The sequence below is a fragment of the Simochromis diagramma genome, unplaced genomic scaffold (genome assembly GCF_900408965.1).
Source record: "Simochromis diagramma unplaced genomic scaffold, fSimDia1.1 OVJJ01000457.1, whole genome shotgun sequence".
Taxonomy (NCBI): domain Eukaryota; kingdom Metazoa; phylum Chordata; class Actinopteri; order Cichliformes; family Cichlidae; genus Simochromis; species Simochromis diagramma.
The window spans coordinates 342477-356256 of record NW_024387277.1 but is presented as its reverse complement, the minus strand read 5'-3'; the positions used below and the strand labels follow the sequence as shown (position 1 = coordinate 356256).

At 43.3% G+C, this 13780-nt stretch overlaps 1 protein-coding gene across 4 annotated transcripts in view; it reads right to left on the bottom strand.

Moving 5' to 3' along the window:
• The window catches only part of crtc3 (CREB regulated transcription coactivator 3), a 59994-nt gene that overhangs the window by 19357 nt on the left and 26857 nt on the right, over window positions 1–13780 (bottom strand). For 3 of the 4 annotated variants that reach the window (XM_040002819.1, XM_040002818.1, XM_040002816.1), the window contains 2 exons: window positions 10900–10961; window positions 913–975 (listed from right to left, as the gene is read on the bottom strand). In XM_040002819.1, the coding sequence (XP_039858753.1) occupies window positions 913–975; window positions 10900–10961 (125 nt within the window). The remainder of the gene's footprint in view (window positions 1–912; window positions 976–10899; window positions 10962–13780) is intronic. The other variant, XM_040002820.1, reaches the window with a different exon arrangement.

Genomic DNA, 13780 nt, shown 5'->3' with positions numbered 1-13780 from the left:
GGAACGCCACATTGGAGTTGGTATAAAATTGATCTGGTGCCATTTTACAAGTATATGTGCGCAGATATTTCATATATCCCATCCAGTCTGTACCTCGAGAGCTGCAACTCTGTGTTTCACAGAAGCCAACGGTCACAGCGAGGTAATACTTGTAGAAAGCACTCAAGCACTTTGCAATGTGTGCCATTTTATTCTTTTCTACATATTCCACTTGTGTGTTTTTAATCCTGTTCTCTTATAATAAGAAATCCAATCAGACAAACAGTAAAGAAGAATGGTGCTAAGGAAGCCGCTGCTCCCCGCAACAATCGAGTACAGTGCAGCTGTTGGTTTGTTATTGCTTTGGTCACATTGTGTTGGTCCAGAGCTGTGAAAGAGATTAAGATCAGACCACATTTTATGAGTAATCAATGCAGAACTCGCTTTAATTCCAACATGTTCTCAACCTTTTCCTGCAACTGCCGCCAACACAAACTGACTCCAGAAAAATCAGAGAACCCAAAGACAATACAACATTTCAGAGATGATGTAAAAAGGCTGAGAGTCAGAAAATGTGAGTAAAGGACCTTGATGTTAGACTGCAAAGAGTCCTAAAGCTGGTTAGTGAGTACCTAATGTTACAGACTGAAAACAGGAGTGGAAAGCTACAAAGAAATGAGTGATAAGACTCTGGAGCTGAGACTCGGGTCCTCTATTCCAGTGCTTCAAAGGAAGAAAGAAGAAGGGGATTATTGAGATGTTACAAATCAGGCAGAGATTTACAACAGATAGAAACCAGGACACGATGTCGACAAGACGGATTGCAAAAAGACAAAGAACAGAATTGTTTGCCACTGTAAGCGAGGGATAAGGCAGGCCGAGCGAAAGAGGGGAAAAAGACTGAGAAAGAGAGGGATGGGGTCAAGGGGTCACCTGTTGAGTTGTGATATTAATCTAAACCCCGGCCGTTTTTCCTCAGTCCATGGCTGCTGTTCCCTTTGAAGACAGACAGAGGAAAAGCATGACAGACACATTTAATGGGTAAAAGCAGAGACCCCTGGGTCCAGCCTTAAAGTTCTGCAAGAGGAGAAAATATCCCTGTAAAAAATGTGACATATTTGCACTGGCATACACATGGAAAGAAGAAAGACCTCGGAAAACACTCAAGACCCAGCACAATAGTCCTTTATTTCGGAGGAAAATGGAAAGAGGGGATAAATTCAAAACAGGCTGAAGACTGATGGGAAGGAAAAATGAAGACAAAGACAAGAAGCAAGCTAGTTTTATAAACCTCTCACACGTGCAACCAGCACTCTGAGGAAACAACGAGAAACAGAGTCGTCAAAGCCTGAAACGATGGAGTGGGAACGCTGACTGAGTGGATTTTGTCCTAAAGCGCTCATCAAAAAGGGTCCTGACTTCTACGTAAAAGGAAGTAGTAACAGTTTGTTTTTCTCCAACTGGCACAGCTACTTTTCTAAAAATACTAAACTGTGATGGAAAGAACTAAAAACTAAAAATAAATAAATAATAAACTAGACCACCCTCTCTCCAGTCATGCCGGCTGGGATGTTTGCGGAATGCTTTCTTAGCGTTATATAGTGGTGCAACGGATCACGGTTGATCCGTAATCCGAACCGATCCCACTCCACGGTTCGGCATGCACGTGATCGGAAGATTCGAAAAAGAAGAAAAAAAAAAATATGTGTGGTCAGTCTGTCAAGCGGTAGTTATGGTCAGCGCTAGCGGTCCAAGTGGAGGAGCAGAGGAGTTTGCGGTATTTAAGCAGCCCTTTGCTGCCCAGTCCGACCGGGCTAAAGCTATTACAGAAGCTATTGGGGTGTTTAGCTGCAGATGGAAGGCCGTATTCTGTTGTGCAAAACAAGGGGTTTAAACTGTGATGAACGTGCTTGAGCCACGCTATGATATCCTGTTGCGCGTCCACTTCAGTGACAAGATCGCTCCAGGCATGTGTGAGCAGGAAAAGTTCAAAGTTATGGCTGAACTGTCCCAGGCATCTTCTGCTGCCCTAACTACAAATGGGTGGACCTCCAGGGCAACGGGAAGCTACGTGACCGTTATTGTATCGTTGTTATAGTCCAGGTGGGCGATCGTGACTCAAGAGTTGGGAGTTCGCCTTGTAATCGGAAGGTTGCCGGTTCGAGCCCCGGCTTGGACAGTCTCGGTCGTTGTGTCCTTGGGCAAGACACTTCACCCGTTGCCTACTGGTGGTGGTCAGAGGGCCCGGTGGCGCCAGTGTCCGGCAGCCTCGCCTCTGTCAGTGCGCCCCAGGGTGGCTGTGGCTACAATGTAGCTTGCCATCACCAGTGTGTGAATGTGTGTGTGAATGGGTGGATGACTGGATATGTAAAGCGCTTTGGGGTCCTTAGGGACTAGAAAAGCGCTATATAAATACAGGCCATTTATATCACAGCGGAGTGGTAGATACAAAGCCCTGCCCTGCCCTATAGATTACATTAGATTAGATGAAACTTTATTTATCCCTCGGGTGGGTTCCTCCAGGAAATTCTGCAACAGAAGTTGCAGAATGTGAGCAGAAATATACCATATTTACACATATATAAATACAGAGAATACAAAAGGGATAAATAGAATAAACAGGAATAAGAATACAAGGGAACGGCACATTTCAAGTATTGTGAGTCTATTACACCGTTGGATATTAACAAAAACTATTGCACAGTGAAAAGGCACTACAGCTTACTTGTTCCCCCCTCCTCTGTCCCCGTTTCCCCTCCCAGTTTGATGGCGTGTGGGACAAAGGAGTTTTTAAGTCTGCTGGTTCTTGACTTTGGGAGAAGCAACCTGTCACTGAACAGACTCCTCTGGTTGTTTATGGCCGTGTGCAGAGGATGCCCAGCATGGTCCATAATGTCCATATTGCACCTTAATTTATTTTTATATAAGTGCGTGGAATGAGTCTTGAATTTAATGTTTTTTAATAGGCAAAAAATACTTAAATGAGTAAATGGCGAGTCAAATTTGTCTTTTTTTTTTTTCTCCTCATTTTTGCTGATCCGAAAATTGATCCGATCCGTGAGATATTTGATCCGTTGCACCACTAGCGTTATATATTAACAACATGCTCCTGTTTTTCAGCTGCCATCAAAGAAATAGTTGGAAAACCAAAAATCAAAGCAACCAGAAACACAATGACGTCAGGCACTTTGTTAACAAGCTGTTCAGCCACATCTTCACTTTCAGTACAGGGAGACAGAATTTAACTGCCCGACGTGTGAGCCTGGGTTCGAACCTGCTGGGCAGTGAATCTCTGAGTGGACTTGGACAGTGAGAGGAAACGTTAGCCTTCACATAGACAAAGTTAGGCTTAAGATATAGCTGAGAGCCCGCTGTGACTTTTTTCTCTGAGGAATTCGACCTCTGCTACTGTGGCTACATAATAATCAGTTCTCAGAACTGACATAATGTGGGCTGGTTCTCAAAGGGCACCAGTGCAGACCTGTGACAACACTGACTGGGTTCCCTACGTGACGTCTCAAGCCGACTGTCTTGGTGTTTTAAAAGTGGATATTTAAAAAAATCCAGGGTGGATCTGACTGGAAACCAGTGGAGCACACTGCAAAGCTAGCATTGCTCCAAAGCTAGCAAGCTGCCCATCCTCTTTCCAACTTTAATGTGGGCAATAATTTCAAAGTGAACATTACAATATGTTCAGTGAGACTTTTTGGTGGCAATACTATGTCAATGCAGGGACATCAAATATCGATTTTATTAAATACATGAAAATGCTTTGGGAACACTACAAACAAGAGCAGGGCTCACAAAATTTCAAAATCCCTGGTAGCCCTTCGGGCAGGGACTCTTCAGTTTTTGGTAGCCCAAAATAAATTTAAGTAGCCCGAATAAAAAAAGAGAGCAATTTTTTGATTAATGTTTTGTTTCCGTTACAATATTATACTTTAATGTATAATATTGTAACGGAAACAAAACATTAATCAAAAAAATTGTTGAAACACAAATTACAACATTGTATAAAAATTACAATCATCAACTCAAATACTTGGTTCTAATTGAACAGAAATTTCTATGAACTTGTAAGAACTGTGTAGGACATGAATCAGTCTGTGTCAGATCCTGAATTTGAAATTTCCACTGAAGTCACGGGTAAGAGACAAGTGGAACCAAGATCGAGGCCATTTGCTTTTTGAAGTTTGCAAAGACTGCTAAATTGTGCCAGTGGTAGTTCACTCTTTGCAACATAGTACGCTGTTCTAAACAGATTTTTCAGGTTTATTTTTAGTATGTTATTTGCAATTGGTGTTTGTTCTGGGAAAGATATTGCAGACTGAGCAATAATGCATTTCTTGCATTTCTCATGGGTTCTAATGGGGGCCTTTCTTAAAATTACTGGTCCCAGTAACAAAGGCGCTTGTCGACTCAAAAATCGAATAAAACTCACAACACACCTGGCAGAACATCATGTTATTTACACGGGTGCACATAAGTGGTCCGCATGTGCGCATTCGCTGTCAAAATAAAAGACGCGCACCAGATAAGAAGTTGCAACGCGCGTTTGCGTCCATATAAAAAGCACTGTTTTTGTCCGCTAGAGTGGGATTTTCACGGCACATTCTGCACCACATCTCTGTGCGTTCATCATTTGTTTGAAGCCAGCTCACCTCCTGCAACCACTTTTCCGAGAATACGTGCTTCTTTTGTGGTTCGGACTCCTTCTGACATTTGTTTGGAGGTGGAGGAACACCAAAGTAATTGCTTAAAGGAGCTTGCTTCTTTTACATCTTTAAGAGTTTTAAACAAATGTCTGTCCTCCTCCAGAAAATCTTATGTATGCAAACACGCGTTGCAACTTCTTATCTTGTGCGCGTTTTTTATTTTGACAGCGAATGCGCACCTGTGGACCACTTATGTGCAGCCCCGGTTATTTAGCTCGTCATGTTGCAGCCACAGAAATTCTTTTGTCCATGAAACCATAAAGCTGCACTTTCTTTTTGCCTTATAGTCTGATTTGTCATAACTTTTCCGTTTTGTGGTAAGCTTTTCTTTGGCTGTCACTTCTTCACCCTGACCTGTCTTATTTGGCTCAGCAGAACTAAAATATATATCCTGCTGCTTTTACACACACACTCACATAAGCTCAGCGATTCTCTGCGCGATCAACCTCTCACATGTTTAAGCTGCGGGAGATTTCACTTGTCATGTTTGCATAGTAAGCTAACGATTGATAAGATGATGTCAGAGGAATTGGTGCGCAAATTATCGTCACTCACCAATCAGTGCTGTCGCTCTCTATACACAGTTCGCACGATTGCAAAGTGAAAGCAAAAAACAAGCGTGATTGCAATATGTCACATATTGACAGTGGCTCACCGATGCCAATGACATAATTACCCAGCAACATTTCCAAAAGAATGCAAAAGCATTGACATATATTTTTCCTTCCTATGACAGCCCGACGGGCAGGGCAGAGATAGATTTTGGTAGCCCGACTGGAAAAATCGCTAGCCCCGGGATGTCGGGCTAGCGATTTTGCGAGCCCTGAAGAGGCTCATCACGCCTGACACGAGGCAAACAGTTGCAGTCTGACTGACTACGCTCACTCAGAGCTTGTTGATGCAAATAACTTCTCATTTATAAACGCACACAGATTGCCAGCATGTTGCCATCAGGCTGAATGAGTTTCAACGGGCTGCCGTTGAGCAGGAAGGTAACTGTGCACAAATTTAACAGTAAAATGAGAATTTCTGTCTGTGTAGACAGCAACACACGTGTGATTGTCAATCATGTATCACACATAGATTGCATGTAATTGCCGACTTGACCCCATCTAATAGACTTATAGCAGACTGACTCCATAATTTTGTGGTTACTGCAATTCTTGGTATATTGCAAAACATTAAAAATCGCAATAATATCACATTGTGAGTGAAGTATTGTGACAATTTCGTATCATAGGATGTCTCTACAATGATGTAGGCTGGAATCATGTTTTCTCAAATCAGCACAAATGTTCACGCAACACTTACTCATGTTAGCAACGTTGACAGTTTAAGACAAACCTCTGACCTCCAACAGTCTGTGACAGAAGCGTCTCAGGAAACCAACACCCAGAGTGCCGTGCTGGAAACACGATTAGTGTTACTATTAAGCTTTGTGAGTATAAAGGTCTGCAAACCTCCAGACTTACCTGACAACTTACTGCATTCATGCAACTGTAAAAACAACAACAAAAAGCTACAACACTACGTGTGCGACATTACCTGGCTGTTACTGCAGGGTGTACAACCTGTAGCTATATTTAGATATGACGTAGGCAAAGGAATGCAGATGAGCTGTGGCATCCCACCCATCCCACAACAAATATTTAACTTGCACAAATACGTGTGATTGTTAAAAAGGGCAGGCCGGTCTAAATTCATCCAAGACTGGTTATGTTAATGCCGTGTTGTATATGTGAATGCCAACCGGCGTTTGTGTTAAGCAGCAGCAGCATGACGCAGTTTTCAGGTGAGACAGCAGTTGTTTAGTTGAAACAAATACACAAAAACCCCACAGCTCATTCAATAAATGCATAGAAAAAGCAGCAGCCACCAGGGCCATCAGACCGAGGGCACAATCCCTTAGCAATCGTCACAAAACATCTCCGACAGAGACTGCGGTGGAATTTAAGTCCTCTTCTCTGCACTGCAGCCTCCTGGGAGCCTGGGCTGAGATTTCATCCCGAGAGAGGCTGGTACAGGAACAGCAGGCCAAAGATGGGTGCATGGAAGAGAAGCAGAGCGTGGGACTGCATTGATGCTCTGACCCTGAAGCAGATGGTCTCCAAAGGGACCCAGAGCTGTACTCAGGTTTTATGCCTGAAGCATCTGTAGGAACTAACCCCCTTTAAGAGCAGTCTTCCCACACACAAAAAAAAACAACGCACCTTTTTAACACTGGACTGTTCAGAAAGGTGTCGGTGTGTAGGAAGGACAGATGGTGGATATCAAAAACCCTTGCTCACTACAGATGGACGCATTAGGATACAACTCTTTTTCCCCTCAGAGAAAAAGAAAATCCAGAGAGATGATAAAATATTCCTTTGGCCAGACTGCTGGTCACTGGGCGGTTAAAGGCTATGTGAACAGCTCTGTTCCCCTGCATTTCTCTCATGCCTGGCAATCCCTCAGCTTATGTAACAGAGTCTGTAAACCTCAACATCAGTCATCTGTTTACAAGAGGACAGATGTGCTAATGAATGCAAATATATATTTTTCAATCATCTTCATGAAAAGCAGCTTTTATTAAAACACCATCTTATTTCTAACAGCAGCTGGTAAAGTGTGTACTCTGTGCTGTGTACACACTTTATCCAGACCTGCCACAGTTCATCTGGAGATTTTCTCTTCAAGTACTCTAAGATCGGGCTCTGCGGAGGCCGACAGCGCCGCACACACAATTCCCAGGAAATCAAGTTTCCCTAATTTGGATCCATTCTTTGCAACTAAGCTCTGAAACACCTTAAGGATTATTTTAGCGCCCTATATGTTAGCTGTCAGAAAGCTACTGTAGCTAGCTCTGACACTTTCAAACATTAACGTATTCACAGCTTTATAGCTGTTAGTTTTATACCACCACAAAAACACAGTGGCCCAAACTGACATGTGGATATTTGACTTAACGGTGATCTGTTCCCCTGTAATAGCACCTCACCTCTTATTGTTGCTTTGCTTTTTGGTTCGAACGTTTATAGAAGCTGGGTTACAATCGAACACAGGTCTCTCCACAGCGTATACCAACTCAAGGTTGTATGTAGATACATTACATGTAGACCGTGTTCTACCATCACATGCTCAGGACTGAATCATGTTGCTCTTCTTGGCCCTCACCATTGCTCTTTATTACTATGCCAACATGTTTGGGCTTGTTGTCAAACTTTTACTCAGTGCAGCATATGACATCAAACCAAAAACTCAGCAAAATATGATGAGATTTCTCCTGGTTGCTGTGTGTCCTTTCTGAGCGGCTGATTTTAAGCAGTGAAACCGAACACACTGCTGAGCTAATGCAACGAAACGGTTAAAGTGTTTTGTGGCTCTTCTCCACAACTGACTAACAGTAATGTAGTGCAGATGTAGCTGGCGCTGTAAACACTTACCACCCCACTCTCCCCTGAGACAGTCTAGCTGGAGGATCTGCTTCTGACTGTAACAACACAAGGGCCTGAGACTATTTCCATGAATGCTTATTAACCTTAGCCACAGATGGGGTCTTTGGATGAGACTGAGTGGGTTTAAATATGGAAAATAAATGAACATTAGCCTCTAGCAAAGGATTGCAACACACAAAATTTCTTCAATGGGACTTCCTGGCCAACCAGTTGAAGAAGAGCTTCCCAAATGTGACACAAGTTCAGGCCAAACACACTTCCTGTTTCCCCTCCAATCATGTGTTATGTCTTTATCCAAGCTACATATCCGTCAGCAGGCTGAGAGGAAAAGCATAACAGTGACAGTGCAGAGGGGAGCTTGTGTTGTGTTCACTTATTTGGTCCACACAGACAGCTTACAGAACGAGGACACTTGCCAAACGCAGCCGGTCCAAGGACCGTGACCTGATTTGTAAAATAGCTATGGCTGCATTATCATCAAGAGATGACCGCTGTCGCTTCTCGAGGCGTCTCAAACGCAGACACGTGCAAATGACAACAAGTGACTATGAAAACGGGGTTGTGTGCAGAGTCAAAAAAGAGAAGTACTTCTCCATTGTTTAAGTACAAATATGCATATGTTTAAGAAAAACGGAAAGTAAGAGGGGACGGGCAAATATGGGTCCTTATTTATGGCTCCCAAGCACTTTACTCTGATCTAACATCATATATTCATCAAAGAGAAGAGCAGCAGAAACAGCTTTACTTCATCGATTTCAGTCTTAAATCATATGAAACATTGAGAGCAACTTATTCTGATTGCAAAGATCTGATTACGTTAGTTTTTCATTTTCAGCAGTGGCACTGGCATGAGACCACAGCGTGCCCCTGATCCTCAAAGGGATTTGAAATTGGATCTTTGTAATTTAAATCTTAAATGCTCTTGTATTAACCTCATTCATGGACGGTTATAAGCATCTTCCGAGTATTATTACGATGCCAGATTCAATATTCTGAACCTTTTGTTTTCAAATTGGGATAATAAACTGATGGATTAAGTCAACGTTTAAACTTCTTATCAGCTTTTCAAAACCCACAATCTGGAAACTGTGATAAGTAAAATTCAGGAAGGCTACTTAGCATTTTGTTGTTGTTTGTCTTGGCTCAGCCAGATATACAAATCTCAGAATGATGAACTACATCATTAGAACTAAAAAGCAAATGAAAACACATGTAAAGCCCTCGGATGTCAGGTGAACATGCGAACATTAAGCAGGGGGACAGGGATGCTCTCTGAGCTTTCAAGCTCTACTCAGACAAACTGGGCAGCAGAGTTTGCCCAATGTGCTTCCACTTATGGTACGCCTTATAACCAGCATTATGGTACTCGTAGTTCCTCTGCCTGTGACAGTAAAGTAGGCCAAAATCCACTGCTGAGGGGGAAGCTTATCCCTGTTACACACTGTGACAGCAATCTGCTGCAGGTTGGAGCAGGAGGCTCGATTTGGCCTGCAGAGACTTGATGGAGCTGCAGAGGGGCACGAAGAGGGAACAGGAAAAGAAAACGAAAGGAAAAATGACCACAAGCATAACAAAGGGTTTTTTGGCAGTTTACATAAGAGTATTTGGATTTTAGATTGAGTACTTTGCACCTATAAACAGAGAAACTATGAAAAAAATCCTCTAGCACAATTGAATCACAACCTATTGAAGACTCATTCAATCGATTGACGAGTTCACATTATCGTTCATAGACTTGTGTGCGCCTTCATGCCAGAAGGTCCAGTGACTGAATCACGTCAAAATGATCGTCACGTTTGCTCATACTCTAAATTCACAAGCTCAACCATTCACCACGAACAGGTCTGAGACAAAAGCAGCGGTGCCGAAATTATATGCACGAATCTGCTTTTAGTTCTTTGTGCCACATGGCTCAGTAAGAAACACGCCCACTCCGAGTGCGCTGACGTCTGGCTGCTCCGCGAGGACGTTTGTCAGCCAACCTGTTTTGTGCTATCAACAATGACGCAAGGGCGTGGGCCTTATTCAGTTCTTCGGCGCAAGCTGTTATAGTACACTGCAACGCAGAGCCAATGTCTGCGTCGCTGCTGTGGAAGAAAACGAGGCAGGCTGATCGGCAGCCGGCCAAGACGGCATACAAAACACAAAGTGTGGAAACACAGCAAGACTGAAAGAGTGAGAAGGGAGGAGCTTGGCTCAGCTCTTCTATTACAGGCCCATAATTCACTGCCTTGTAAACACAGAGAAAAAGCTGTCTACCAGCACACTGACTGCTCTACGCAGCCACGATCAGAGCTCAGGCGTCCAGCCCAGCACAGTCTTCCAGCAGATGCAGAGACCGAGTTTCAGCTAAGTTGGTGATTCTGCACCACGGGGCAGCGACAACACAAATCCCTTAGCAGTAGGATGACTGCTGCTGGGCATGACCTTTAAAACAAAAGGCTATCTGTCAGACACCTTCAGTGAGGCGCAGGCTTCTCAGGGCCAACGCAGCATTTTCACACTTGAAACATTTGTGCAGAAACAGTCGAGGCCAACAACTCCACCCAACAGCCTGCTCCAGCACCTCACTCAGCCATTACTCACTGATCTGTGTTCAATCGAGATAGCTGGGGTCTGGACTTGAAAAGAAAATAACAGCAAGCACACAGACAGACTTGATATGGGAAATACACTGGCAGGAGCAAATGGTTCCTGTTGTAAAACGATCCAGTTAGAGGAAGAAGAAAAGACGATAAGCATTCTGTCAGCAGCTCGGAGGCTCTACTCACCTTCTCCAGTTGTTGTCCGGAGGTGGCGACAGGTACACCGCTCCATACGGAGAGCTCTCTATGTAGGCTTTGGTCAAGGAAACGAGTGACACATCAACACCATAACATAACAGTCAGAATTAAACCTCATTATAAAAGATATGCAGATGTGTTCTGTCTATAAGAAGCAGGTCAAAGCCCTGCTGAAGTGATGTACAGCAGAGAAAAGGTGTGAACAACAGAACCAACCGTCCCAAAACACTCAGTGAAACAACATTTAAGAAAGACGTGTTTGCCTTTATACACACGCTGTGGTGCACAGTAGAGAGGGCACACCATCCTGGATGTTTTAAAGCGGAGACTCCTGCTCTAACATGCTGTCCAACAACCTGACTGCTGAACAACATGAAACAATGGCAGCATTATTTGATTTACTCCTGAATGCTGATGCAGAGTTCCTGGCTTTGTCTGCGAGAGGGCAGGGTGGCGCTTCGTCTTGCCAACAGTTACTCTTTCAGCGAGTTGAGGTCTTTTGTTTTGGAAATACGGGGTAGCTGCTTAATTCAAGCAAAGCCACGCGAGACTGACGGCTGTTCCAGGAGAATCTGTATCACATGGATTATTATTGACATGGGGCAGATTTACAATCTAGATACTTGGTGTCATTCATCAGTTCTCACACAAAACATCGGACAGGCCCAGATACAGAGCAGAGAGGCCATGATCCAGTCAAACTGGATTAACACCTTTCAACAGCTACAATGGAGGAGTCCAGCCCGGAGCGCACAAAGAGGAAAAATGAATGAACAACCTTCTTCTATATGAGCAGTGAGCCTGAAATGGGAAAATCATTCAAAATCAGCCCACCCTGCATTTCTCTGGCCTATTGGAGCCACCATCACATTTTAAAGATTTGCCACTGTTAAAAACAGAAGAACAATCCACTACAAGTGTCTCGGCTTCAGGTGTCCTTTGATACAGACACACTTCATTACATGTTTTTGTGATTTTTAACTAATGGTCCAGTCTCAGCGTGAGTCTGCATTCATTAAGCTGTCATTTACAGTCACGCTAGTTTCTCCTTTCCCTGCTCCAAGTCTCAGTGTGAGTGCACCTCCTCAAACACATGCATGCAATGTGAACAGTAGAGCTGACATGAAAGGTGGAGTGTATATATGTGCGTATCGATGAAGGTGAGAAAGCTGCTTAACGTAACAAACAGAAAAAGAGAGTGTGCAGCACAGGTCGTCCTCGGATCTTTCCAGCAGTATAAACACACACGACCTGACTGTGCCTAAGACAAAAGCAACTGGAATACCTTCAACCTGAGCTACACTGCTGATGACTGAATCAAACAGATCAGACTCATAGTTTGTGCCATTGTCACGATGACAGCATCTCCAACTTTCATAGTCAGGATCAGACTGACATCAAATTTGTCATTTTTATTTTGAAGGTGCTGTGCTGCCCCCTGTAATCACTATGTAACAAGTAAAGAGTAAGTAGAAGGTCGAGTTTCCAGCTCAAGTTCAACCTATCATCAGTAGCCTAGCTGATAGAAAGATTACTGTTCAATCCTAATAGGGCAACGATGACATGTCTCCTCCCCCCAGCTTTTTATCTGCACAGTGGTAGATTTGGCTCTCAGCAGTTCTAACCAGTGTTGTTGACTAAAGTTTCATTTCCGCTACTGCGATGTACATTTTTACTATTGAAATAATCAGATATTAAACAGGAAGGCCATGACACCATGTGACCATGAAGCACAGGTGCTTAGATGGCCTCCTGTCCCACAGGGCCCATTCTGAGCAACAAACACCTCATTATTGACCTTTGCAGACACCAATGCACAGAACTGACACCACCGCTTTTGTTTTGATACTACGAGATCAAACATCAACACGGGGGCCCCACCCAGGTTACATGTTACATTACAGTATACAACTTTCATTAAAATTAGAAAACAAACAAACAAAGCTATCCATCCTAATCTCTCATCCTGTTCTACTGCTCGCTGATGTGAACCACAATCACAGCTCTTTAACTGTTAAGCAGAACAAAGGTCTGCAAACTGGGCTCAACTTTATTGTTTTATGTCAAACAAAAGTGATCAAAAGGAAGTGCAGCTTATGCTCCTATCTGGAAATGTACAGCTGCAAAACTTAACTGAAATAGAGAGTATATGTAATGTGTATATTTTGAAGGCAGTGTTCATACAGCAGTTAATGAAGCTGTCGTAAGCTTTGGAAGAGGTGTGGTGTGTTTCAGTCCTGGTTGTTGTGTCCTTGGGCAAGACACTTTACCCGCCTACTGGTGCGGAGTTATATTTACTTAGTGACAATAAATATAACAATAAACTTACTGTCTCTCCAGTTAGTGGACAGAGTCTTAGTACAACTTCTTGGACTGCTTTTGGCAGTGCTAGCCCTCAGTGAGCTCACTGGGCCCACAGGAACCAGTCTACCTGCAGGTTGTGGTTAGAGGGCCCAGCTCGCTTCAGAGCAGCAGGAAAAGTAAATGGACTGGTCCTTATGTCGCACTTTTCTACACTGGGCTCATTTAGCTTTTCACACCCATCTGTACGAGCACGTTTTTCTAGGTTTTTTTTTTTTTTTTCTACGCAGGTGCTTTTCTATCCAGCATTCACACTCCAGTGGACACATCACAGAGCAACTCTAGGTTGGTATCTTGCCCAAGGATATTTGGCATGCAGCCACCCCACAAGTTACCACTTGTTTCATTATAGTGTAACAGATGCACAACAACTTTGGTATTGATTCAAACCAGAGTATTGATTTTATTTTGGCAATCTTACTAAAGTCAGTTAGTATAGATATATAAACTTTTATATATAAAGAGCTTCTCTTCAACATCTGTGCAGAGGCAGGGAAAGAAGAAACAA